Raw genomic sequence first — 26,182 nt, 5'->3', positions numbered from 1 at the left:
AAATTTTTAAAGCAAAGACCACCGCTGCCAACTCCATATCATGAGTTGGATAGCGCTGCTCATACTCCTTCAACTGTCATGAGGCGTAGGCTATCACCTTATCATTTTGCATCAGCACGCAACCCAATCCTTTCTTTGATAGATCGCAGTATACTACGAACTTATCGTTGGGTGTCGGTACACAGAGTACTGGTGCTGAGCAAAGCTTATCCTTAAGCAACTGGAAGCTTTCTTCACACTTATCATTCCAGTTGAATCTTTGTTGTTTCCGGGTCAGGTTGGTGAGCGGAGTGGCTATCTTAGAAAATCTCTCTACAAACTTCCTATAATAACCTGCTAACCCTAGAAAGCTTCTTACTTCAGATGCGTTCTTTGGTCTGGGCCAATCCTTCACAACCTCTATCCTTGATGGGTCTACTGCAACTCCGTCTTTTGATATAATGTGCCCGAGGAACGCCAGTTGCGAAAGCCAAAACTCGTATTTCTTGAACTTGGCATAGAGTTGATGCTCCTTTAGTCTTGACAAAATCAACCTTAAATGTTCCTCGTGCTCTACTTCATCCTTAGAGTATACTAATATATCGTCGATGAACACAACGATGAATTTATCTAAGTAGTCTTTGAAGACCCTATTCATCAAGTCCATAAACGCGGCTGGTGCATTGGTAAGACCAAAGGACATAACCAAGAAACTCGTAATGTCCATAACGAGTCCTAAAGGCTGTCTTAGGAATGTCTTCTCCCTTTACCTTGAGCTGATGATACCCAGACCGTAAATCAATCTTTGAAAATATAGTCGCACCTCGAAGTTGATCAAACAAATCGTCGATCCGGGGTAGCGGGCACTTGTTCTTAATCGTTACCTTATTCAGCTCGTGATAGTCTATACACATCCGCATACTTCCGTACTTTTTCTTTACGAATAGCACCGGAGCTCCGCATGGCGAATGGCTTGGCCTAATAAAACCCAAGTCTAGGAGTTCTTGTAGCTGTGTCTTTAACTCCTTGAGTTCCGTAGGTGCCATCCAGTATGGTGCCTTAGAGATAGGCTCAGTGCCCGGTACTAATTCTATCGTAAAGTCAATTTCTCTAGTTGGCGGCAATCCTGGCACGTCATCAGGAAATACCTCTGGGAATTCTCATACAATACGGACGTCTCCAACCTTAAGTTGTGTCTCCCTTTCCACATTTGTGATGCTGGCTAAGAACGCTTGACATCCTTTCTCCATCATTCTTTGAGCTTTGAGAGATGATACTAATGGGGTGCGCAATCCTGAAGCTTGTCCCATGAAGCATAGTTTTTGGCCGTCAGGAGTCTCGAACATCACCTTCTTGCTTTTACAGTTGATGGTTGCGCCATGCCGTGCTAGCCAGTCCATGCCTAGTATCACATCAAAGTCCTTGATCACCAGTTCTATTAGGTCTCCTTCTAGTTCTATGTCCTCAATCTTGATCGGTACGCCTCGCACTATCCGCGATGATAGAACTACTTTGCCCGAAGGCAACTCGGTTACAAACCTAGTTCTAAATCTTTCACAAGGTTTGTTTAGTTTTTCTATCATTCCTAACAAGATATACGAATGAGTGGCTCTCGAATCAAATAACACAGAGCATAAGTTATTGAGGATAGAAACCTGACCTGTGACCACCTTATTGCTAGCATCAGCCTCTCCTTGGGTTAAGGTAAGAACCCTAGCAGGAACCATCTTGTCATCCTTCTTTCCTTCTGACTTGCGCTGAGGACAATCTCTTTTCCGGTGTCCTTCCTGACCACAGTTAAAACATTCCTTGGTGTTTGCGTGGCATTCTCCAGGATGTTTCTTCTGACACTTAGCACATGGCGGGTATTCCACATAACCTGGCCTATTTCCCCCATTATTTGTCCGTGCCCTCTTATCCCTGTCGAATTTCTTGTTATCCGGATGCCATCTTTTCTTACTGTTACCGTTGTTGCCGGACTGATTGTTGCCATTATGGTTGTTGTTCTGACTGGTCTGAGGTTGACTCTGTTGTCTAGGCTCAGGCTTACTGGCTTCCTCTTTACTTACATTAGCCTGCAACCTCTCTACTTCTATTGCCGTTTCAAGAACGTCGGCATACATAGTATTCCTCGGGTTTGCTAGCTTAACCCCCATCTCGATCTTCGGTCGAAGTCCCCTAGCGAACTTGTTCAACCTCAGAAAATCAGTTGGAACCATCTCAGATGCAAACTTAGCTAAACGGCCGAACTGACGAGCATACTCAGCCACTGATAAACTACCTTGCTTCAAGTTGGCAAACTCCTCAACTCTCGTAGCGAGTACAGCCAAATTGTAATACTTCTTGTGGAACAGCTCCACAAATCGAGTCCATGTCATGGTGGCAACATCATGCGATTGCTAGACCAAGTCCCACCATATCCTAGCATCCTTCTTGAGTAATGACGAGACGCAGGATATACGATTCGCATCACTGAGATTCATGTGCGTTAGAATTACCTCCACGTTCCATAGCCACTCTTCTGCCTCAAAGGGGTCTGTAGTCCCTTCGAAGTTTGGAGCGTGTTGTTTGCGGAACCTCTCATACACTGGCTCCATATTCTGTACTGGATACGGCGTGTAGTTCGCTACTGGCCATCCCCCATATGGACCAACTTGTTGGGGTACTAAGGCCATTTGTTGTGACTACGGCTGCGGCTGAGGCGGAGGCTGAGTCTGAGTCTGAGCCTGTTGTCGTTGTTTCTGCAAAAGTTCCTCGACTTGTTGTCGTAATCTGGTGATCTCCGCAGTGTTGTCAGGTGGTGGTGCCGACGCATTGCGGCTAGTAGTAGCATGCACTCCCCTTCTGCGAATTGGAGGGGCTTCATTGTTTGCTGGAACAGCGTTGGAGGCGTTTTCGTTGGTGCGTGCAGATCTTCGGAGCGACATCGCAGCAGAGTTCTAACTATTGAAAGAATCATGTTAGAACTTTACCTAATAGGCTCTAAGGCAAAACTTATTCTAAAACAAACATAACTCGAACCTATTGATTATGACTTCTTATGAAAATTATATAAGTCTTCTTTATTATTAGAGTGGGTTTCTATACTTAGAAAAACAAGTCATCTTTATTTTCTAAGTCTGTTTCTATCATCCTATATGACTTAATTCTCAGGCTCGAAACTCATCTTTGTTCCAAAGTTAACCATATTGAGGGAGGGCTGGGATCAGTAAAATCGTTCCCACTACTATGGCCCCTTAATTCTCATTATAGAACTTGGTTCATTGATTTGTATCCACCCTCACCAAACTTAGTCATTATTTATTATTTATTATGATTGCGAAAAAAAAAATCAAACTCATACATGAAAACAAAATAACATGATATTAATTTGGAAAAAGTTTTTCACTTATTACAACCATAAAACAAACAATAAATAAAACCAACAATGAAAAACTAACTATTCTAAAAATCAGGATCTTCTACATCTGATCCTTCATCTAGCATATCATCATCCAATTCTTCATAATCTTCATTATCATGTGCCTCAAAATGTCCTCTAGGAAGGTTAGTAAAAATCCTATGTTTTTGCTCATTTGTAAACTGAATTCTGATTTGGCAGTGAACCTATCTAAGAGAAAGTAATATCGCATTGCTACTGGCAGTTCGTCTTCATCATCAATTGTTTTCCATATTTCCTCTAAGGCTGCTATTACAGGATGAAAATCTTTAAACAGTCTAATTACTAATACATATTGTTCCGTTGCTCTCATCATTATTTGCCTAGACTCTTGAAGGTGACCTATTTCTTTGTGGAACAAAAGCAGTCTTCGAGTGATTCTTTCTAGTGCTCCTACGGTGTTTCTTGGTTCCCTTATTCTTTTTAAAGCCTTAATGGCTCGGATATCCTCATTGGTTAATGCTCCGTTCATACTTAACTGAAAACATAAATGCTAAAATCGTTAGCTATATACAAAAGCAAAATAACTATAACTTAAATACTTACTTGGCGGTCAGATTCGGAGCTTTGAGTGTGTGTATCGAGGAGAACTTCATGCGAAGGAACCGTTACTCTGATGCCAACTGTAATGGCCCAACTATTCTAGACTTTCGACCATTAACGAAAACTATACATAGACACTAATCTTTAATAAAACTTACAGGTTAAATAATCATTTCTTTATTAAAACTTGTAAAAACAAATGTTAAACTTACATAAAATTTAAAGTAGGATATGGGATCCCATTGTTTTAAAAGGAAAACATAACATAATTGATTACATAGTAAAATGTAGAAAAATACATATAATCCATAAGTAAAGAAACTTCATCCTCGAATCGAACTCTCAGCCCCTTCGATTCCATTCCGCCTCAATACACATGCCCAAACTACCAAGAACCTTTCCCGCCACCAAAGCTATTATCCTGCACATATATACATAAAAGGAGTGAGCCTAATGCCCAGCAAGGAAAATCAAATACATATATCATATTCATAATGCAACATAAAATATACCATAAACATATGTTACACGTACTATAATGGCCATTATTACTTGGGGTCCCATAAACTAAACAAGTCATATGCCCATTAGATTAGTGGGGCTTGCTAGCTAAGCAAGTCATATGTCCATAATTTATTGGGGCTTGTTAGTTGTACGGGTCATATGCCCAAGTCTACAATTATACATATTATAGCATATTACATAACACATAATCATAAGATAACATTTATCATAACATATAAATCATATAACATAACACATAAATCCTATCCTATTTTCCTTACCAAAAGTACTGGGATATGAGAACAGAGTTGGGACTTTAGAACACTCCTAAAAACCATAAATGGAAGAGTGAGTATACTAAAGAGAATGAGATGAAAAGAATGGACGAACTATACCATCAAGAACATACTTACCAAAAACCATATGTTCAAGATCTTAGGTTTCCTAACCAAGAATAAATAATATAGTTAGGATGTTGAGTAGAAAACTATAAGAATTTTAAGGAAAGCAATACAGGATTGGACTAGAGTTTTGGAATACCTTTAAGACTTATATGAGCGATCTAAACCTTGAACCGAAACGAGTTATAAACCTTACTTGCCAAGTATTTGGTAAGCTTATAATTCCTAACCCAAGTGTTTACACTCTCAAATATAACCTAGCAGCTTGCTGCCTCTGAACTTAGCTTGATGAATGAATAAATGGCTGGGTACTAGGTCCTATTTATAGAGTTTACGAATGAAAAGATCTTCATTTAAAAAATAATGGCTTTTAGGTGAAAAATATTTGAATTATCGTTCTGCAAAGGCTGAAGACTCGCTCAGAAATATGCTGGACTTATCAAGAGGTTAAAGATTTAAAATGAGAATGTTTTAAAAAACTTTCAAAATGCACTGAAGGAGCCGATATATTGCCCCTGTAGGCGATATATCGCCTGGGCCAGCATGCCCGAGGTGATCGTGCGCAGTTTCGTGTTTTTCGTATCCCCGTGCTGCGATATATTCCCCCGTATAGCTACGATATATCGGCATACGCTGAATATTTAAACACGAAATCACACAATTTTAGCTTAATTTGAATTGAGTAAACAACCTTGACTAAGTCCTCTAACATTTTTCAAAGTTGCTGACAAACCCTAGGATATTCAAATATTACTCTTAATAAACTTATTCCTCAAAAATACTTAATTATCATTAAACATACACATGACAAGTGTTACTTTCTTATTGGGTCTATCTAAACCTTATAATATAATAAATATCACCATCAATATCAGTCATATTAATCAAACCTTAGGTTAAAATTAATATTCTTAAACTATAGGATAAACTTAGAAAAATCTACAAGTGTTACTATGAGTGTCCAAATAAATCCCGGTCTAAACCAAAATCCACAGTCATAAAAATACTACTACTATTACTATTATACTACTATCTAACTAGCTAAGTAAAGTTCTTGGACTCTACACTGGACTAGCAATGCGTTGGAGAGCTTCAAGGCTGACGTGTACATAGGCAACTTCCTTGACTGCCACGATCGAGACTTCTTTTGGAGATCTAGGAGTTAGTGGTTTCGCCGCTTAGGTCGGTTGTTATTATCTTGTCTTGTTTTCATGTGTATCACTTTTAAACTCTTATTTTTGGGATCCCATGTATATACCAAACCTTTTAAGGAAACGTAACAATTGTTTGACCAAAAATTTTTATACCAAATTTTAATGAACCCTAACTACAAGCTTTAATTCAAATGACTCGCTTAACGAGCTAAGCACAATTTTAAACACAAAGTGCAACAGTTCTAGTTTATAGGATGTTACATACTGCGTTGTGCCGAATACCACAAATATATCCACATAATAATGTGCACTCAATCATATAGCATATAAAATTACAGATATACCCCCAGTTGGTCAAAATTATGAAAATGCCCTTTCTAATAGAAGTGGGCTCACAAGCATATTTAATACACATAAACATACATAAGCAGTCATATCATATTACAACTCATGCAATTCACGTAATCACATAAATATTCAATTAAATCATATGATATCACACAATATTCCCATCACATCCTCCAGACACCCTAATCTAGGCACTAGACCTTATTACGAATTTTGGGACATTACAGTAAGTAAATCTCACCATACATGATATATTTGCTCATATGTTATATTATATGGCTGCACATAATGTAACGCCCTATTGATCCGGGACTGTTACACCATGTTTTAAAAATAGTGCTTGACTCGTTAAGCGAGTTATTTGGACTTAAAGGTATAATTAAGGCTAAACAACAAGTTAGGTATTAAAAATTTAGGTCAATAAGTTAAACTTTTCATTAAAAAGGATTTAAATAATTACAAGGGATCATAAAGGATTTTAAACAATAATACAAGTTAATCAAAATTACAGAACTAGCCGACCTGAACGACAAAATTGAGCTAATAACCACTGTTCCTCAAATGTATCTCAACCGTGGCCGCCAAACAGGATAAGTATGTACGCTCCTACTGCTCTCCAACGAATGGTTGGTGCATATTTCCTTTGCTCTTACCTGCACCACGAAGCATCCGTGAGCCGAGGCTCAGCAAGAAAACTCATACAAGTAAAACAGATATACAGATAGACATCAACATGTACTATATACTCTATAATCACTAACAAGTTCACATTAACTTTTCAACAATGAGTCATGCTGAGTATATGGATATCGCACCCCTGTAATGGCCCCACCACTACGGCCTCCATTATGCATGTAATGTTGATAACAACCTTAAGGCCAATACATCACACCCACAACCAATCAATACAAGAAGTTATAACAACAGAGGCTTATATAAAGAAAACATTTAAATTTAAACAGATTCATGGCACGGTTATACCCGTGTCCTATAATCAGGGCTCTTGCCTTACACACGGTGCAAGTGCTGGTTTTCTTACCTCGACTCTCGTGTAGTAAGTAGTGCGATCCTTCTTCAGAGCCTTTAGAAAGCCCTACTCACAACATCAACGATACGTTTATTAGGAACTAATTATGATAGTGGGCTTCAAGACCAAGCCGTAGCTCTTGGGACGTCAGATTCCACTAAACATGACAGCGTAATCGTCCCCTGAGCCTCCCAAGACAACTCCCCAAAACCCTAAATAAAATGCACACTAAAACTGCACTAGCATAACGGTGCACCCCTGCAGCACCGTGACCCTAAAACAAACTGAGCAACCCCTTTAGAAAACTTGTGCATTTTGATCAAAAACACTCCAACAAACAAAGTGCTTGTCTATCATTTTTCCACATTTATAGTTGTGACGCCCACTTTAAAGGGTCACGGCGCCACGACGGTCCAAGGGCAAACACACCCTCAAAGAAATTCAAAGCGGCATGCGGCGCTTGGGAGCGCCACGACACTACCATGAGAAAACCCAGAACTGTGATTTTCTCATACATTCAATTCCAATATTTTTTCCCAAAAACATGTATTCCCGGCAGATTTTGACCATAAGTCGACCTCAAATCGACACCAAGACTAACACCCAACAACAAATAGCTTAACATCAATAAATTTTAAGAATTGAACCCAAAATCCTAAACTTGTCTCAAATTTAAGAAAAACTTTAAAAATAAAACATCGAAATAGTGAAACCATACCTCCAAATTCAAAACCAAGATGCTTGATGAAGACCTTAGCAATTCTATTCCTCTTGAACTCTTGTATTCTTCTAACAACTTCCTCAAATCCCACAAAGATGGCCCTTGGCTTAAGTGCTCTAAGCCTTAAAATGAAGAAAAGAAATCAAAAAGGAAAGAGAGAAAGAGAGAACGTGAAGGAGAAATGAGCTTCAGACTTAGTTCAATCTTCTTCTATTTTAGTGGTAAAAGATCGTTTTGCCCCTAGCTCATATTACCTTCAAATTAGTCCTCCAAGGGCATTTTGGTCATTTAGCTTAAATTCCCACTAAACTTCAAGTTATACCCCTAATCTCAAAATTAACCAACCAATCATCCAATAAAATTTATTTCCCATCAAATACTCTCATTTATTAATAAATCCTAAAGTGTATAAAATTACCAAAATACCCCTTGGCTCACCCTGAGCTGGGTACTTATCCCTGTTGTGACTTTTCTGGGAAATTACTCGAAACGATCGACTCCTGCCAAATATCACAAATATATCCACGTAATAATGTGGTCTCAAGCACATAGCATAAAAAATTACATATATACCCTCAACGAGTCAAAATTACAAAAATACCCCTTTTTGACGAAAGCAGGCCTTTAAGCACATTTAATACACATAAACATGCATAAGCAGTCATATCATAATATAACTCACATAATCACATATATATTCGATTAAAATCACCTAATTTCCAATTATGCCCTCCAAGCACACTAATCAACATATTATCCCTTATTAGGAGTTTTGGGACGCTACAACTATCCCCTCCTAATAGAAATTTCATCCTCGAAATATACCTTAATAGCTCAAGATATTAATCCCGCATATCTGACTCTAGCTCCCATGTCGCCTCCTTAACCTTGCAGTTCCTTCATAACACGTTAACCAATGAGAACGTCTTGTTTCGCAAGACGTTATCCTTCCTATCCAAAATCTGAACTAGTTGCTCCTCATAGGATAAATCTCTCTGTAACTCCAAATCCTCATAGCTCAACACATGAGTCGTATCCAATACATATCTTCTAAGAATCGATTTGTGAAACACGTTATGTACTCTTGACAAAGCTGGAGGCATAGCCAGTCTATAGGCTACCTGCCCAATTCTTTCCAGGAACTCAAAACGTCCTTCAAACCTAGGGCTCAACTTTCCCTTCTTCACAAATCGTTTCACTCCTCTCAACGGTGAAACACGGAGGAAAATGTGGTCCTAAACTTGGAACTCCATATTCGTACGCTTAGAATCATCGTAGTTTTCCTGTCTACTTTGTGAGGCTAGCATCTGAGATCTAATCTTCTCAATGGCCTCCCTGGTCCTCTGCACCGCTTCAGGACCCACGTATTTCCTCTCCCCATCTTATCCCAATAAATGGGTTATCTACATTTCCTATCATACAACATCTCACATGGAGCCACTCCAATGATTGACTAATAACTGTTGTTGTAGGAAAACTCAATCAAAGGGAGATACCTACACTTGGACCCCTCAAAATCTAATACACATGCCCTAAGCATGTCATTCATTATCTGAATCGTCCTCTCAGATTTTCCATCTATCTGAAAATGATAAGTTATGCTAAACTTCAACTGAGTACCTAAAGCCTTCTCCAGGCTTCTGCTAAACTTGGAGGTAAAGCTGGGACCCTAATATGAAACTATGGATTTCAAAACCCCATGGAGACATACAATCTCCCTCACATACAGCTAAGCAAACTGATCCATAGTGAAATTCATCCTCGTTGGAAAAAAGTGAGCCAACGTGGTATATTAATCCTTGATCACCCATACCGAGTCGTGCTAACCCACCTTCCTAGGTAATCCGCCTACAAAGTCCATGGTGGCATCCTCCCACTTCCACTCAGGGATATCCAGTGGCTGTAATAACCCCTCTAGTATAATACCCATAAAATGATGCAAATTACAAGCAAACAACCACTACAGTTATGAGCGATAAAAATAAATTCATGATTGGAGGATGAATTTATCTAGAAGGGTAATAGATGAAGAAGTTGTTGCAAGAAAATGGTTGAAGGAATATGTATTTATAGGACAAAAACTAGTTGTTATGACCGTTGGTGAATAGTGATATGACTGTTGGAAATAGTAACCTGGCCGTTAGGGATATAGTTGTTGTAAGAATTTTCTATTATGAGATTTTTAACAATTGTAAGTAGTTGAAGTAACTAACACATGAGAATAATTAATTTATGGATGTTAGAGAATTTTTTTTCAGAAAAGTTTGTGAGTAAAATTTTTGAACTAAGTAATATAAGAAGAATGTGAAGTTTTCATTTTTTTTGTTAATATTCTCCAGCTACTATTCATCACACTATTCATAGTGGGTCCCACAGTAGGGTCCACATGGGTCCCATACAGGGTCCACCCCATGGGTCCCACATGTTGATGCAATAGTGATACAATGTGCTTGTGTAGTGATGACTTCAACAAATTACTATACTTTATATTTTGAATATTTTATTATTTTACTATGCTTGATATTTTGAATATTTTATTATTTTACTATGCAGCATAGTAACCCAATGTTTTTCAATAAATAGGGCCTTCCAGAATTCATTTTGAATTACGAAATTCTTTCTTTCTCTCACTCTGCCTACAAATCTTCTTAGCGCGTTTTATTAATTTACTATGCAGCATAGTAACCCAAGGTTTTCCTATAAATAGGGCCTTCCGAAATTCATTTTGAATTACGAAAAATCTTTCTTTCTCTCACTCTGCCTAAAAATCTTCTTAGCACTCTTTTAAAGTTCTAAATATCTAAGATCTAGGCGAAGTTCTGTCTGTAGCGCCAACCTACAAGACCTTTTAGATAAGCTCCTTCCTAAGTCTTTTAGTTCAGTTATTTAGCTATTAGTTATATATAGATTATTTTACTATGTCATTATAATGCTAAAATTTATATAGACTATGTCATTATAATGTCAAAATTTATATATAGATTATTTTACTATGTCGTTATAATGCCAAATTTTATATTGAGATTATTTTACTATGCCATTACAATACCAAAATTAAAATATAAATTATTTTCAATGTGTCATTATAATACTAAAATTTATATAGGCTATGGTCACACTTTGGACTATAATGGACTTCTTATACACTTATGTGGACTATTATATTTACTTTTATTATATGACATTGTTCCCTATTATTATGGATTGGTATTATAACCTTGACATTTTCGTATGACCATGAACACAACTATTAGATTGGGATCTTACCATGGAAAATTATAGTATGGCCATATGCCTTGACATAAAATAGGAAAAATGGAATAATAACAATTATAAACTAAAATTATATCATGTAGATTTTATGTAAGTTAATAGTTTGTGTTTTTATTAGGAAGCTAACAATTTCAGTTGTTTTATCATGACGCAAGGTAACTAGAATCCTCATCTAGAACATAAGCCTTTTATGTGTCTTATATTCATTTATATGCTTTACATGTTATTCTACCGTATTGTTTATATGCATAAATTATTTTCAAGCATGTTATATTTATTATGCATAAGCATCATTAATGTTTACAGATAAGTTAATTGAAAGTGTTAAATTAGAGGTGCTGCTTGGGAGACCTATGTCCCAAAATGTAATAAGGGATACCTAATTCCCTATATAATGAATGTCTATGAGGGAGAAAATCTCTATTATCATATTTATGTCTAGGTGGCAATGTGATTCCCTATATAATGTTGGCATAGCATCCTCTATGGCCCAATGAAAGGAAAGTGAAAGAAAGAAAATACATAACATGTTGCACATTCATTTTAATGCATATGAGGTAGTTATTCTGCTTCTTGAGCCTTAACACATCAAATAATGTTTGTGTTGTAAGTAAAATGCCCTAAGTATAAATTGTTGATGAGTATAAGTGGAGCCAACATGATTGTACATATGGGGTTGGCCTGAAGGGAGTGGAGTTCTTCTATGCTATATTTTATGAATAAGCGAGACACTTGATTTTATAATTAAAAGTATTTTGTGAACATTATATTATACATAAAGCTTTAAAGTTATTGGCTGGATACATTCATAGTTCTACGATAAGGTGTAATAATGTCACATAAATTATTGCTAAAATTATTAAAAGTAGTATGTGAAATATAGCTTTTGGGTGTGAGTATTGTATGGTTTGAAGTTACGAACAGTAGTTTGTATTTTTTATAAAGTTTTTGTAAATTTAGAATTTTAGTATTTCTGTATTCAAGTATAAATTTTGTTTTACACTATATATATGCATGTTAAGTGAGGAGGTTGTTACAGAGTGGTATTAGAGTCAAGTTGGTTTTGAAGGCAATCCCATATGTACAAGCATGGCAGTAAGTGTGGTACTCATCAAGTAAGTCCTTAAAAACTATTAGCATTAAATTTAATCCCTTAAGAAAGTTATATCTAGCGCTACATGACAAACAAATAAGTGATATATTCATTTACTTTCTACAAAGTTTAATTCATGGTAATCTTTACAATTCATGACCTTTTAGAATTGAATAATGGAAGGGCATGCAGTTGGCAAACCTATTGCAGAGCAAACTGCTCCAAATGTTGCTGAGCTAATGCGGAAATTTCAAGAAGAAGGGAGAAAAATCGATGGTTAGAAGATTTATTAGAGCGATTCCTAAGGCAACAAAGAAATGAAGGACAATCGCAAGGTAATGAAGAATTGCCACAAGAAAGTGTAGACCACCCACCAACAAATGGAGCATAGCAACACGCACCACCTCAGACTCCTCAACCAGAACTCTGAAATTCAACAACGAATGACTCTCCTGAGACCTTTATGAAATTCCATCCCCCTGAATTTTATGGCAGCACTGATTCAAAAGTAATGGAGAATTGGATTCGTACCATGGAAAGATTTTTTTATTTGGCTCGAGTCCCACAACCAAACAAAGTTCTTCTAGCAATATACTTATTGAGGGAGGATGCTAGCTATTGGTGTGGCGACCATCCATGGAGTTGACTCAATGCTTGGAAACGATTTCGAACCTTACTGGGGAGAGATATATTACATCTTCCTTGAAAGACAGGAAAGCAAGGGAATTCCCATACTTAAGGCAAAAAAGGATGTTGATGGAAGAATTTATCCAGAAATTTAATAAGCTCTCACGATATGCACCACACATGGTCTGCACCGATGAATTAAAAATTAAGCATTCCAAAAATGTAATTCATTTTGACATTCCCAAAGATACCAAAGTATCAGATTGGAGGGAGCTTCTTTTTCTAAAGTATATGACAAAGCTCTGAAGATCGAGAGGGCGATATTGATATAAGAATGAGAAAAAGAAGCTAAAAATAGGAGACATGGCACAAGGAACATCATAAATTGACAATATAAACATTTTGTTAAAGGTGGTCCAAGTCAGAAGAATGATGACAAGAAGCGGCCTAACCAATGGAGCTCTAATGACAGCAACAAGAGAGAAAATGGTCAGTCCCAAGAAAAGCTAGGATTTCCTCAATGCCCAAAATGTAACAAATTTTATCCTAGTGAATGTTGGGTTGGGACTAACACTTGTTACATCTGTGAGAAGCCAGGGCAATTCACTAGGGAATGTTCCAATTATAACGAAAAATATAAAGTGGGGAGAACAAAAGAAAACAAATGGCAGAGTCTTTGCCTTGACTTGGGAAGAAGCGGAAGCAAGTCCATCACAATAATATCAGGTTAGCTCATTTTCAATAACATCCCTACATCGGTATTAGTTGATTCTGGAGCTACACACTCATTCACATCAGTGCATTTTGTTGGTAGATTAGATGGATTACTTGTAAAGATGGATACAATTTTTTATTATAACACTGCCTTCCTAGAAGTTTTATACTCAACTCATTGGTATAAGACTATACCAATTACAATCAATGATAGGGAACTATTTGTTAACTTGATCATTATCTACATGAAGTACTATGACACCATTGTAGAGTCCAAGAACTTTACTTAGCTAGTTAGATAGTAGTATTATAGTATTTATAGTATTATCTTTGTAACTGTGGATTTTTGGTTCAGACCGGGAATTATTTGGACACTCATAGTAGTACTTATAGATTTTCTAATTTTAACCTATAGTTTAAGAATATTAATGTTAACCTAAGGTTTGATTATATGACTGATATTAAGGATAATATTTATTATACTATAAGGTTTAGATAAGGACCAATAGGATTTTAAGCACATGTTATGTATGGATGATTAAGGATTAAGTATTTTGAGGATTAAATTTAATAAGGGTAAAAGTTTGAATGCTATAAGGTCAGTCAGCAGCTTTGAATACGTTGAGGGCTTAGTCAAGGCTGTTTACTCCATTCAAACTTAGCTAAAAATGTGTAATTTCGTGTTTAATTAATCAGCGTGTGCCGATATATCGCAGCTATAGGGGGCGATATATCGCAGCACGTAGATACGGAAAACACGAGACGATGCACGACAGCCTCGGGCATACTGGCCCAGGCGATATATCGCCTACAGGGGGCGATATATCGCCTCCTTCAGCATATTTCAAAAGTTTTTGAATTCATTTTCCTTTCAGCCATTCAACCTCTTGATAAGTCCAGCATCTTTTTGAATGAGTCTTCAGCCTCTGCTGAACGATTATTCAAATTATTTTCACCTAAAAAGCTATTATTTTTATTCAAGTAAAATTTAGATCTTTTCATTCCTAAACTCTATAAATAGGACCTAGTACCCAGCCATTATTCATCTTTTGCTCTAAGTTCAGAGGCTGCAAGTGCTAAGTGAGTGTGAGAGTGTAAACACCTGGGTCAAGGAATCATAAGCTTGATCACCATAAGCTTATCAAACACTTTGGGAAGTAATATTTCATAGTATTTCGGTTCGAGGTTTAGATTGGTCTACAAGTCTTCAAGGTATTTCCACACTCTCTAGTTCATTGGTTTCATGTTATTTTTCCTTCTCATAGTCTTCTACTCAGTCTTCTAACCTTATTCTTATTTTGGTTAGGAAATCTAAGTTCTTGAGCACATAAGTTTTGGTAAGTATGTTTCTCAAAGGTTTAGTCATTCCATTCCTTCCATTCTTTTCATTACTTTTTCTTCAATCTACTCACCCTGTTATATATGGTTTTAGGAGTGTTCCAAAAGTCCCAACGCTGTCCTCTTATCCCGGTAACTTTGGTAAGGAAGATAGGATAGAAATGCATATGTTATATGTTCTATATGTTATCTTATGTTTCTTATGTTATGATAAGTGTTATGATATGTATGTTTGTAGGCTTGGGCATATGACCCATGTGACTAACAAGACCCCAAATAGATTATGGGCATATGACCTACTTAGCTAGTAGGACCCCACTAATCTCATGGGCATATGACTTGTTTAGTCTATGGGACCCCAAGTAATAATGGCCATTATAGTATGTGTATGATAAAGTGTTATGTTATGTCTTTATGTTTCTTATGAAATTTATGTATATGAAGTATGTGTTAGATTTTCCTTGCTGGGCATTAGGCTCATTCCTTTTTGTTTTATGTGCAGGAAAATAGCTTTAGTGGCGATAAGGTTCGTGGATGCTTGGGATTGTGTATCGATGGTGAATGGATTCAAGGAGTCGAGAGTTCGATTTCGAGGATGTAGTCTTTTATTTATGGGTTTATGTGTAATTTTTCCGCACTTTCTATGTAACTCCTTTATTTTAAACTATGTTTTGTTTTTAAGACAATGGGATCCCATATCCTTCTTGATATTTTTGTAAGTAACTCTTATTTTTACAAGTTTCCTAATAAAATTATGGTATTTTCGCAATGTAAGCTTTATTAAGGATTTGTATGTATAGTTTCATTAATGGTCCAAAAGTCTAGAGTAGTTGGGTCATTGCAACCATTTTAGGGATGTATTTCCTACCAACGTATAATGCTAGAATCGACTGTCGTAAGAAAGAAGTCATTTTTGAATCCGTAGGAGAAGAAGAATTTCATTTTCAATGGAAAGTGAAACGAACCCCTTCACCAATGATTTCTACAACGAAAGCAAGGAAATCATTAGTAAACGGATGCACCAGATTTCTAGCATCGATTTGTGATGTCTCGAAATAGGAGCTTGAGAAACCTGAAGACATTCATATTGTACGCGAATTTATGAATGTATTTCAGAAGATCTACCTGGAATTCCTCCTGATTGTCAAATAGAGTTTGACAATGAGATGTTGCCTGGTACAAATCTGATTTAAAAGACCCATTACAGCATGGCACTTGCCGAACTGAAGGGACTAAAGAATCAATTGGAGGAACTTTTGGAAAAGAAGTTTATAAGACACAGTCATTCACCATGGGGAGCACTAGTACTATTCGTGAATAAGAAGGATGGCACAGTGAGAATGTGCATTGATTGCAGGGAGATCAACAAAGTGATAGTTAAAAATAAGTACCCGCTACCCGGGATTATTGATTTATTCAACCAACTACAAGGAGTGGCATTATTTTCAAGGATGTACCTTTGTTTCGGATACCACCAGCTCAATATGAAGGAACAAGATATTCCTAAAATGATGTTTCTAACTCGTTATGGACATTACGAATTCCCAGTGATGCCATTTGGACTAACTAATGCTCCTGCAACTTTCATGGATCTCATGAATAGAGTATTTAAGGAGTGCTTGGATAAATTTATCATTGTTTTTATCGATGATATCCTTATATACTCAAAGTCAGAATAAGAACATGAGGATCATCTAAGATGGACGTCGGAAACTCTAAAAAAGTAACAACTATATGCCAAATTCAAGAAGTGTGAATTTTAGCTGGATAAAATAAACTTTTTGGGACATGTTGTGTCAAATTTTGATGGATTCAGCTAAGGTAGAAGCAGTAAAAGGATGGTCCCAACCAAGGAATGCAACTAAAGTAAGAAGTTTTCTGGGCTTAGCTAGATATTATTAACGATTCATAGACGAATTTTCCAAAATTCCAACCCCAGTTACGACGCTCACCATAATGAATAGTCGATTCATATGGACTGAAGCTTGTGAGAAGAGCTTTATGGAATTAAAGAATCGACTAACTAATGCTCCAATCCTCACCATCCTGAATGGTACAGATGATTTTGAAATTTATGTGGTGCTTCAAATATGGGATTAGGAGCGGTGTTGATGCAAGGGAGAGTAGTGGCTTACGCCTCCAGACAATTAAGGGACTACGAGAAGAACTACCCTACACATGATCTGGAGTTAGCTTCGGTAGTCTTTGCCTTGAAAATTTGTAGACATTATCTCTATGGAGTAAGATGTAAAAATTTATTGATCACAAGAGTTTGAAGTACTTCTTTACCCAGAAGGAACTTAATATGAGACAAAGAAGGTAATTAAAATTAGTTAAAGACTACGACTGTGAAATTTTATACCACCATGGTAAAGCTAACAAAGTAGCGGATGCATTAAGTAGAAAGAAGTCGGCAAGCTTGATGTTCCTTCAAGCCTTGTCCAAACTACTACAACAAGAAGTAGTAAGATCGGGTATAGAAGTAGTGATCGAAAGATTTTCTGATCTGACGTTGCAGTCGACTTTGCTGGAGGAAATAAAAGAAGGTGAGAAATCAGATCTTCACCTAACCAAGATCAAAGCTGAAGTCACAGAAGAAAGAAGTCATGAATTTCAATGTTTTTGACTCAGGAATATTAAAATTTAAAGGCAAGATTTGTGTACCTACTACAGGGATATTATGAAAGAGATTATCAATGAAGCTCATAACACTACATACACGGTACACCCAGGCTCAACAAAGATGTATAGAAGTTCGAAGAAACACTTTTGGCGGTCTAGCATGAAGAAAGATGTAGCCCAATATGTAGCTTGATGTTTTACGTACCAATGGATTAAGGCAGAACATCAACGACCTAGAGGAGAACTTCAGCCCTTTGAAATACCAGAATGGAAATGGGAGCAGATTGCAATGGACTTCGTTATAGGACTTCCACGGACAAGCAAAGGATACGATTCGATATGGGTCATTATCGATTGATTGAAAAATTCTACTCATTTCCTTCTGGAAAAGGTGACGTACACAAGGGACCAGTTAGCAAAAGCCTATGTGGAAGAGATAGTGCAGTTACATGGTATTCCAATTTCCATAGTTTCAGATAGAGACTCTGAATTTACTTCAAAATTCTGGCAAAGCTTGCACAAGGCTATGGGGACAAGATTGAAATTTAGTACATATTTTCACCCACAAACAAATGTCCAAACAGAAAGGACAATATAGACTCTTGAAGATATACTAAGAGCCTGTGTCCTAGACTTTGAAGGATAGTAGAGTAAGTAATTACCGCTAATTAAATTTGCTTATAACAACAGTTGTCAGGAAACCACTGGGACGGCACCCTATGAAGCGTTATATGGGCGGAAATATCAATCTCATATCCATTGGCATGAGGTGGGTGAAAGAAAGTACATAGAGCAACAGACCAGACCAGATATTGTGACGTTGACGATGAAAGTCGTTCAAAAAATTCAACTGAGGATAGCAACAGCCCAAAGTCGACAAAAGATCTATGCAGACAAACGAAGAAGACCATTAGAGTTCCAATGAAAAGTGTTATGAGATTTGGACAAAAAGAAAAGTTGAATCTGAAGTACATTGGAACTTTTGAAATATTGGACCAAATTGGAAAAGTGGCCTACGAATTGGCACTGCCACTAGAGTTTTCGGATGTACATGATGTCTTTCATGTGTCTATGTTGAAGATATATATTCCTGATTCCAGTCACGTGTTGCAGCATGAAGTTATCCAGGTCGACAAAGACCTTACCTATGAGGAAAAAAATGTCCAAATCTTGGATAAGAATAATGTCTTAAGAAATAAAGAAATACCTTTGGTCAATGTATTGTGGAGAAGTCAAACAATAGAAAAGGCTACGTGGGAGTGTGAAGATGAGATGAAAGCTAAATATCCCAATTTATTCTAGATTTTCGAGGATGAAAATTTATAAGGAGGGAAGATTGTAACTCCCACTCCTTTCTACAAATGTATTATAACAATAATGAAAAATAAGAAAAGATATTTTTTTATTCATAATTTTGAGTACAATACAATGTTAATCGAAGGCTAGAGTTATTAAGTAAAGTGGAAAAATAACTAATGAAAACACAACTATAATATTCACGGGCACCTCATTATAATATAATGCCCATAGAATGATTCAAAGTACAAGCAAACAATCACTAAAGTTATGAGAAATAAAAATAAATTTATGATTGGATGATGAATTTATCTAGAAGGGTAAGAGATGAAGAAGTTGTTGCAGTAAATGGTTAAAGGAACAAGTATTTATAGGACAAAAACTAGCTGTTATGACCGTTGGTGAATAGTGATCCAACCGTTGGAAACAATAACCTGATCGTTGGGGATATAGTTGTTGTAACAATTTTCTATTGTGGCATTTTTAATAATTGTATGTTGTTGAAGTAACTAACACATGATAATAATTAATTTATGGATGTTAGACAATTTTTTGTCAGAAAATTTTGTGAGTCAAAAATGTTGAACTAAGTAATATAAGAAGAACGTGAAGTTTTTATTTTTTGGTTACTATTCACTGGGTACTATTCATGACATTATTAATGGAGGGTCCTACAGTAGGGTCCACATGGGTCCCACAGCGGGGTCCACCCCATGGGCCCCACATGTTGATGCAGTAGTGATACAATGCGCTTGTGCAGTGATGACTTCAGCAAATTACTATGCTTGATATTTTGAATATTTTATTATTTTACAATGCTTGATATTTTGAATATTTTATTATGCATCATAGTAACCCAAGGTTTTCCTATAAATAAGGCATTCCAAAATTCATTTTGAATTACGAAAAATCTTTATTTCTCTCACTCTACCTAAAAATCTTCTTAGCATTCCTTTAAAGTTATAAATCTCTAAGATCTAGGCGAAGTTCTGTCTGTAGCACTAGCCTACGAAGACCTTTTAGGTAAGCTCCTTCCCGAGCCTTTCGATTAAGTTATTTAGCTATTATTTATCTATTAATTATTTTACTATGCCATTATAATACTAAAATTTATATATATATTATTTTACTATGTCGTTATAATGTCAAATTTATATATAGATTATTTTACTATGTCGCTATAATGCCAAAATTTATATATAGATTATTTTACTATGTCGTTATAGTACCAAAATTTATATATAGATTATTTTACTAAACAGTTATAATACCAAAATTTATATATAAATTATTTTACTATGCCATTACAATGCCAAAATTAAAATATAAACTATTTTTAATGTTCTTTATAATAGTAAAATATATATAGGCTATGGTAACACTTTGGACTATTATGGACTTCTTATACCCTTATGTGGACTATTATATGGACTTTTATTATATGACATTGTTCCCTATTATTAAGGGCTGGTATTATGATTTGGACATTTCCGTATGACCATGACCACGACTATTAGATCGGGATCTTACCAATGACAATTATAGTATGACCATATGCCTAGACATAAAAGAAGTAATAAAATAAGAAAAAGGGAATAATAACAATTATAAACTATAATTATATCATGTAGATTTTATGTAAGTTAATAGTTTGTGTTTTTATTAGGAAACTAACAATTTTTGTTGTATTATCAAGAGGTGATGTAAGTAGAATCCTCATCTACAACACAAGTCCTTTTATGTGTCTTATATGCATATATATGCTTTACATGTTGTTGACGGTGAGAACTCGTCAACTAAGTTAAGTTGGTTGCAAAATAAAGATTATCAATAGAAAAGCCTTAGAAATTTAAGTATCAACTCCAAGAACAATTGCAGAAGAACAATGGTGAAATCAGTTTTCATTCACTATGGTGCACTTGCTACAGTAAATTTTCCAACCCCCTTCCAAATGGAAGTGGAGTTTATTTTATAGTGGGCTCTAATGGCCCCTGATACATTGTGGTCCATGGGACCAATCTGTGCACAAGTACACTCTCAAGAGAGTGGTATCAGATGTAGTGGTGTCGGCTCTGGTACACGGTCAGAGTTCATGGGAGCACCTCAACTTTTGTACCCGGTCATGACTCCACCACTCGCCTTGTACGGGTGTCAGAGACGTGGTGGTGGTGTAGCCACTCCTCGTACTATTCCCAACCGCCACTATTTGTCGGGTACAGGTGTCAGGCCTGTCCCATGATCCTTGCAGGCATGTACGTACCCCTTTCGAGGTACCTTGTTCGTATTCTTTTTGTCTCTTGTGGGCCACCTCGAACACTGGCATCATGCACGCGGGGCCTTTGGACAAGACCCATTGGAGCGAGGTCGCCATATACGTGTAGCCCTTTGGATGAGGCCCTCACGAGATGCCTCTCGCGAAGCGAGGCATCTAGGTGGCACGCCACACGCGAGGCGCTCTTGGTGAGGTGCGGCTTGAAGGGTACGAGGCCCTCACGAGATGCCCCCCGCGAGGCTGCCGGGCGCACCAAGACGTTGCACGTGAGACGGTGCGTGCGGCCTAGGCATGGCCAAGCCATGGCCTCACGGGTCATACGGGCCCCCCACGAGATGCCGAGAGGATGGCATGGACTCCCGTGGGCGTGCTGAGAGCGAGGCGGGGCCTCGCGCCTGGGCATGGGCAAGGGCTTCGCATGGCCTCGCGTGGCCGAGGTGAGACACTGAGTGGGTGACGACAGCCTTGCGTGGGCATGCTGAGCGTGAGGTGGGGCCTTGCGCCTGGGCACGGGCGAGGGCCTCGCATGGACTTGCGTGGTCGATGCGCGGTCTCGCATGGCCTCGTGTGGCCGAGAAGAGACGCCGAGTTGGTGATGCGCGGACATGGCCTCGCGGGCCATATGGGCTCCCCGCGAGACGCTGAGTAGGTGACGATGGCCTTGCGTGGGCATCCTAAGAGTGAGGCGGGGCCTCGCGCCTGGGCACGGGCGAGGGTCTCGCATGGCCGAGGCTATATGAGGCTAAATGAGGATATATGAGGCTATATGAGGATAGACCCCCATATTTTCCCTTGGTGGAATTTGAGCATCCACACATGTTATTTTTCCATATTGTTTCTATGCATAAGTTATTTTCAAGCATGTTATATTTATTATGCTCAAGCATGTTATTTTTATTATGCATATGCATGCTTAATCTTTAGATATAAGTTATTGAAAGTGTTAAATTAGAGGTGCTGCTTGGGAGACCTATGTCTCAAAATGTAATAGGGGATACTTAATTCCCCATAAAATGAATGTTTATGAGGTAGAAAATCTGTATTATCATGTTTATGTTTAGGTGGGAATGTGATTCCCTATATAATGCTGGCATGAACATCCTCTAGGGCCCAAAGAAAGGAAAGTTAAAAGATGAAAGTGAAAGAATGAAAATACATAACATGTTACATGTTTATTTTAATGCACATGAGGTAGTTATTCTGCTTACTGAGCCTTAGCTCATCAAATAATATTTGTGTTGTAGGTAAGATGACCCAAGTATAAATTGATGATGAGTATATGTGGAGCCAACATGACTATTCATATGGGACTGACCTGAAGGGAGTGGAGTTCTACTATGCTAAATTTTATGAATAAGCGAGAAACTTGGTTTTATATTTATATTTTATTTAAAAGTATTTGGTGAACTTTATATTTTATTTAAAAATTTATTGGCTGGATACAGCGATAGTTCTACGATAAGGTGTAATAACGTCACATAAGTTATTACTAAAATTATTAAAAGTAGTATGTGAAATAAAGTTCTTGGGTGTGAGTATTGTATGGTTTGAAGTTACGAACAATAATTTATGTTTTTTTAATAATTTTTTTGTAAATTTTATTTCTGTATTCAAGTATAAATTTTTTTTTACACTATATATATGTATGTTAAGTAAGGAGGTTGTTACAGGAATGGTATGAGACTCATCCAAAATCTCTCGTCTAATACCAGCATCAATTGGAACACAAATCCAATCCTTGTGTCTCAACATGTCTTTCTCAGCAATGGTAATGTCCTTAGCCACTCCAGCTAGGAGTCCTCCCGGTGCTTCCCCAACTGAGGATCATTCCTCTGAGCTTCTCTTAGCCTTTCAAGGAGTGTAGACTGAAGAGTAATGTTGGCCAATCTACCCATAATGAACTCTATCCCTGCTCTGGTCATATCATCTACCAATTCTCTAGATATTTGCTTTAAGCTATACACCTATCCTGGACCTCTCTAACTCAAAACATCTGCTACCATCTTGGCTTTCCTGGATGATAAAGAATCTCAGATTCATTATCCTTTACTATCTCCAAGCAATGTCTCTGTCGCATGTTCAGATCCTTTTGCGTGAAAAAGTAATTTACTTTTATGATCGGTATATATCTCCCACTTCTCCACATACAGATATTGTCGTCACACCTTCAGTGTGAATACCACCGCCGCCAACTCTAGATCATGAGTAGGGTACCGCTGGTCATATTTCGTCAACTTTCTTGAGACATAAGCAATTACCTTATCTGCCTTCATCAGAACGCAACCTAATCTCTGCCTCGAAGCATCACAATAGACCATAAACTTCTCCTGATCTGAAGGAAGACTCAATAACGAAGCAGTGATAAACCCTTGCTTCAACTCTTGAAAACTTCTCTCGCATCTATTAGACCAAACGAACTTCAAATTCTTGCGGGTCAACTCTGTCAATGGTGTTGCAGTTTTCAAGAACCCTTCTACAAAATGCTGGTAGTATCCCGCTAAACCCAAGACACTCCTAATCTCTTTGGCACTCCTGGGTCTTGGTCAATCTCTCACCACCTCAATCTTGGTTGGATCTACCATAATTCCATCCTTACTTACAATGTGACCTAGAAAGGTCACCTAAGGTTGCCAGAACTCGCACTTCTTAAACTTGGCATATAACCTATGCTCCCTCAAGCTCTATAGTACCAATTAGAGGTGCTGCTTGTGCTCTGTCTCTGACTGAGAGTAGACCAGTATGTCATCAATGAAGATAATCACAAACTTATCCAAGTAATCTTTGAACACTCTCTTCATCAGATCCATAAATGTTGTCGGGGCATTAGTCAACCGAAAGGACATGACCAGAAATTCATAGTGCACATACCTTGTGCGAAAGGTTGTTTTCAGGATATCCTCATCTTTCATCATCAACTAGTGATAACCAGATCAAAGATAAATCTTGCAGAATACAATCGTACCCTGCAACTAGTCAAAAAAATTGCCAGTCCTTGGCAGTGGGTACTTGTTCTTGATATTCAGCTTGTGTTAAGTCCCTGTAGTCAATACACATTCTCAATGTCCCATCTTTCTTCTTACCAAACAACACTAGCACATCCCATAGTGAGAAGCTGGGTCTAATGAATCCCAAATAAAGTAACTCCTATAATTGTACCTTCAATTTTGTCAAAGGCATTATGTATTGTGCTCTATATAATAGTTTTGTTCCCGATGCAAATTCAATGACAAACTCAATCTCCTGATGTGGCGGTAACCTGATAGATCATATGGGAAGACATTTAAGAACTCATAGACCAATCTATTCTATGTCGTTCCGACTAGCATATCCCTAGTGGTATCAACTATGCTTGCTAAGAATCCTATGCAACCTCCTTGCAATAGGTGTCTAGCCTTCAGTGTCGAGATCATAAGAACGAGAGGCCTGTTCACAACACTCACGGACACAAACAAGTCCTTTCCCCAGGCTCAAAGGTCACCATCCTCCTTTTACAATCTATGGATGCCCCATACTTGAATAACCAATCCATGCCTAGAATCATATCAAAGTCCTCCATATCTAGATAAATCATGTCTACTAATAACTCTCTTCTATCTACCTCTACTAGTAAGGATTTAATCCATGTCCTAGATAATACCAATCTCCTAGTAGGCAATAAAGTCCTGAACCCCACAGCACAGAGATCACAAGGCCTAAAAAGTTTATCAATCACTCTACTAGAAACAAATGATGTGTAGCACTAGAATCAATCAATACAATATAAGTAGAGCCAGCGCTAGAAATCTGTCTTGTCATTACCGAGGGACTAGCCTCAGCCTCAGCCTCTGACTTGGTTGGGTGAACACTCGGGCTGGAGTCAAACTGTCGCCCTTCTTCTATCCTCTTTCTTCAGTTCCGAGCAGTCTATCTGGAAATGTCCCAATACCCTACAAAGGAAGCATTCCTTAGCCCGACATTCTCCCAAATGGCACCTCCTGTACCTGGTGCACACTGGATAACTTCTTCAGGCCTCATTGTCGCCCTAGCGGCCACCTTGAGTACACTGACTCCTCCTATCTAGATCAAGAGTGGAAAAAGTGTCGAGGGTCTTCCTCTTCTAGTCAATAGGGCCTCCACCCCTACCAGATCTAGTAAATGGAGGTACTACCCTCCAAGAATAACGCCTAGTGGCGCTCTCGTGCCAAATCTTGTCCTCTGCGCCCTCAGCAGTAAGGGCCTTCTCCACTAACTGAGCATATGTAGTAACGCCAAGCTTTGAGGTGATTCTGATGTCCCGTGCTATCATGGGATTTAATCCCTGAACAAATCTCTCTCCCATGGTGATGTCGATTGGCACCAAGTCAGATGCAAATTTGGCTAACCTATCAAACCAGAGGGCATACTCAATTACCGTCATGTTGCCCTAAACCAATCTAGTAAACTCAACTACCTTTGCAGTTTGAACTGCGTCATTATAGTACTTCTCATTGATAAACCCTGAAACACATCCCAACTCAATACCTCAACGTTTCGGGTCTAAGATACGACCTCCCACCAGATTCGGGCATCATCTTGTAACACGTCTGTGGCACAGGCCACCCTGTCCTTACCCACCACCCTTATGAAATCTAGGATGGAGGTAATCATACTCATCCACTACTCAGTCTTCAGGGGATCTGGACCCTTCTTAAAGGTTGGAGGGTGTTGTTTCATGAACCTCTCATAAAGCAATTCCCACATGTTCTCAATTTTCAACTGTCCCAGAATGGGTACCATAACATGTGGTAGAGCCAGTGCAGTGTTCCCTAGTGGAACCTGCTGTCTCAGTAATTGAATCTCATCTTCTTGTCTC

General features: G+C 37.8%; 1 protein-coding gene across 1 annotated transcript in view; it reads right to left on the bottom strand.

The window, feature by feature from the left end:
• Nucleotides 1-25,365, bottom strand: part of LOC133824254 (uncharacterized) — an 81,577-nt gene extending 56,212 nt beyond the window's left edge. The window contains exons 1-3 of the mRNA XM_062257123.1: nt 25,277-25,365; nt 24,508-24,607; nt 24,220-24,266 (exon numbers count right to left, since the gene is read on the bottom strand). Of these exons, the coding sequence (XP_062113107.1) occupies nt 24,220-24,266; nt 24,508-24,607; nt 25,277-25,365 (236 nt within the window). The remainder of the gene's footprint in view (nt 1-24,219; nt 24,267-24,507; nt 24,608-25,276) is intronic.
• Between the last annotated feature and the right edge of the window lie 817 nt (nt 25,366-26,182).

Source organism: Humulus lupulus, chromosome 3, assembly GCF_963169125.1.
Source record: "Humulus lupulus chromosome 3, drHumLupu1.1, whole genome shotgun sequence".
Lineage (NCBI taxonomy): Eukaryota > Viridiplantae > Streptophyta > Magnoliopsida > Rosales > Cannabaceae > Humulus > Humulus lupulus.
The sequence above is the reverse complement of the archived record's forward strand: the minus strand, read 5'-3'. Positions and strand labels throughout refer to the sequence as shown.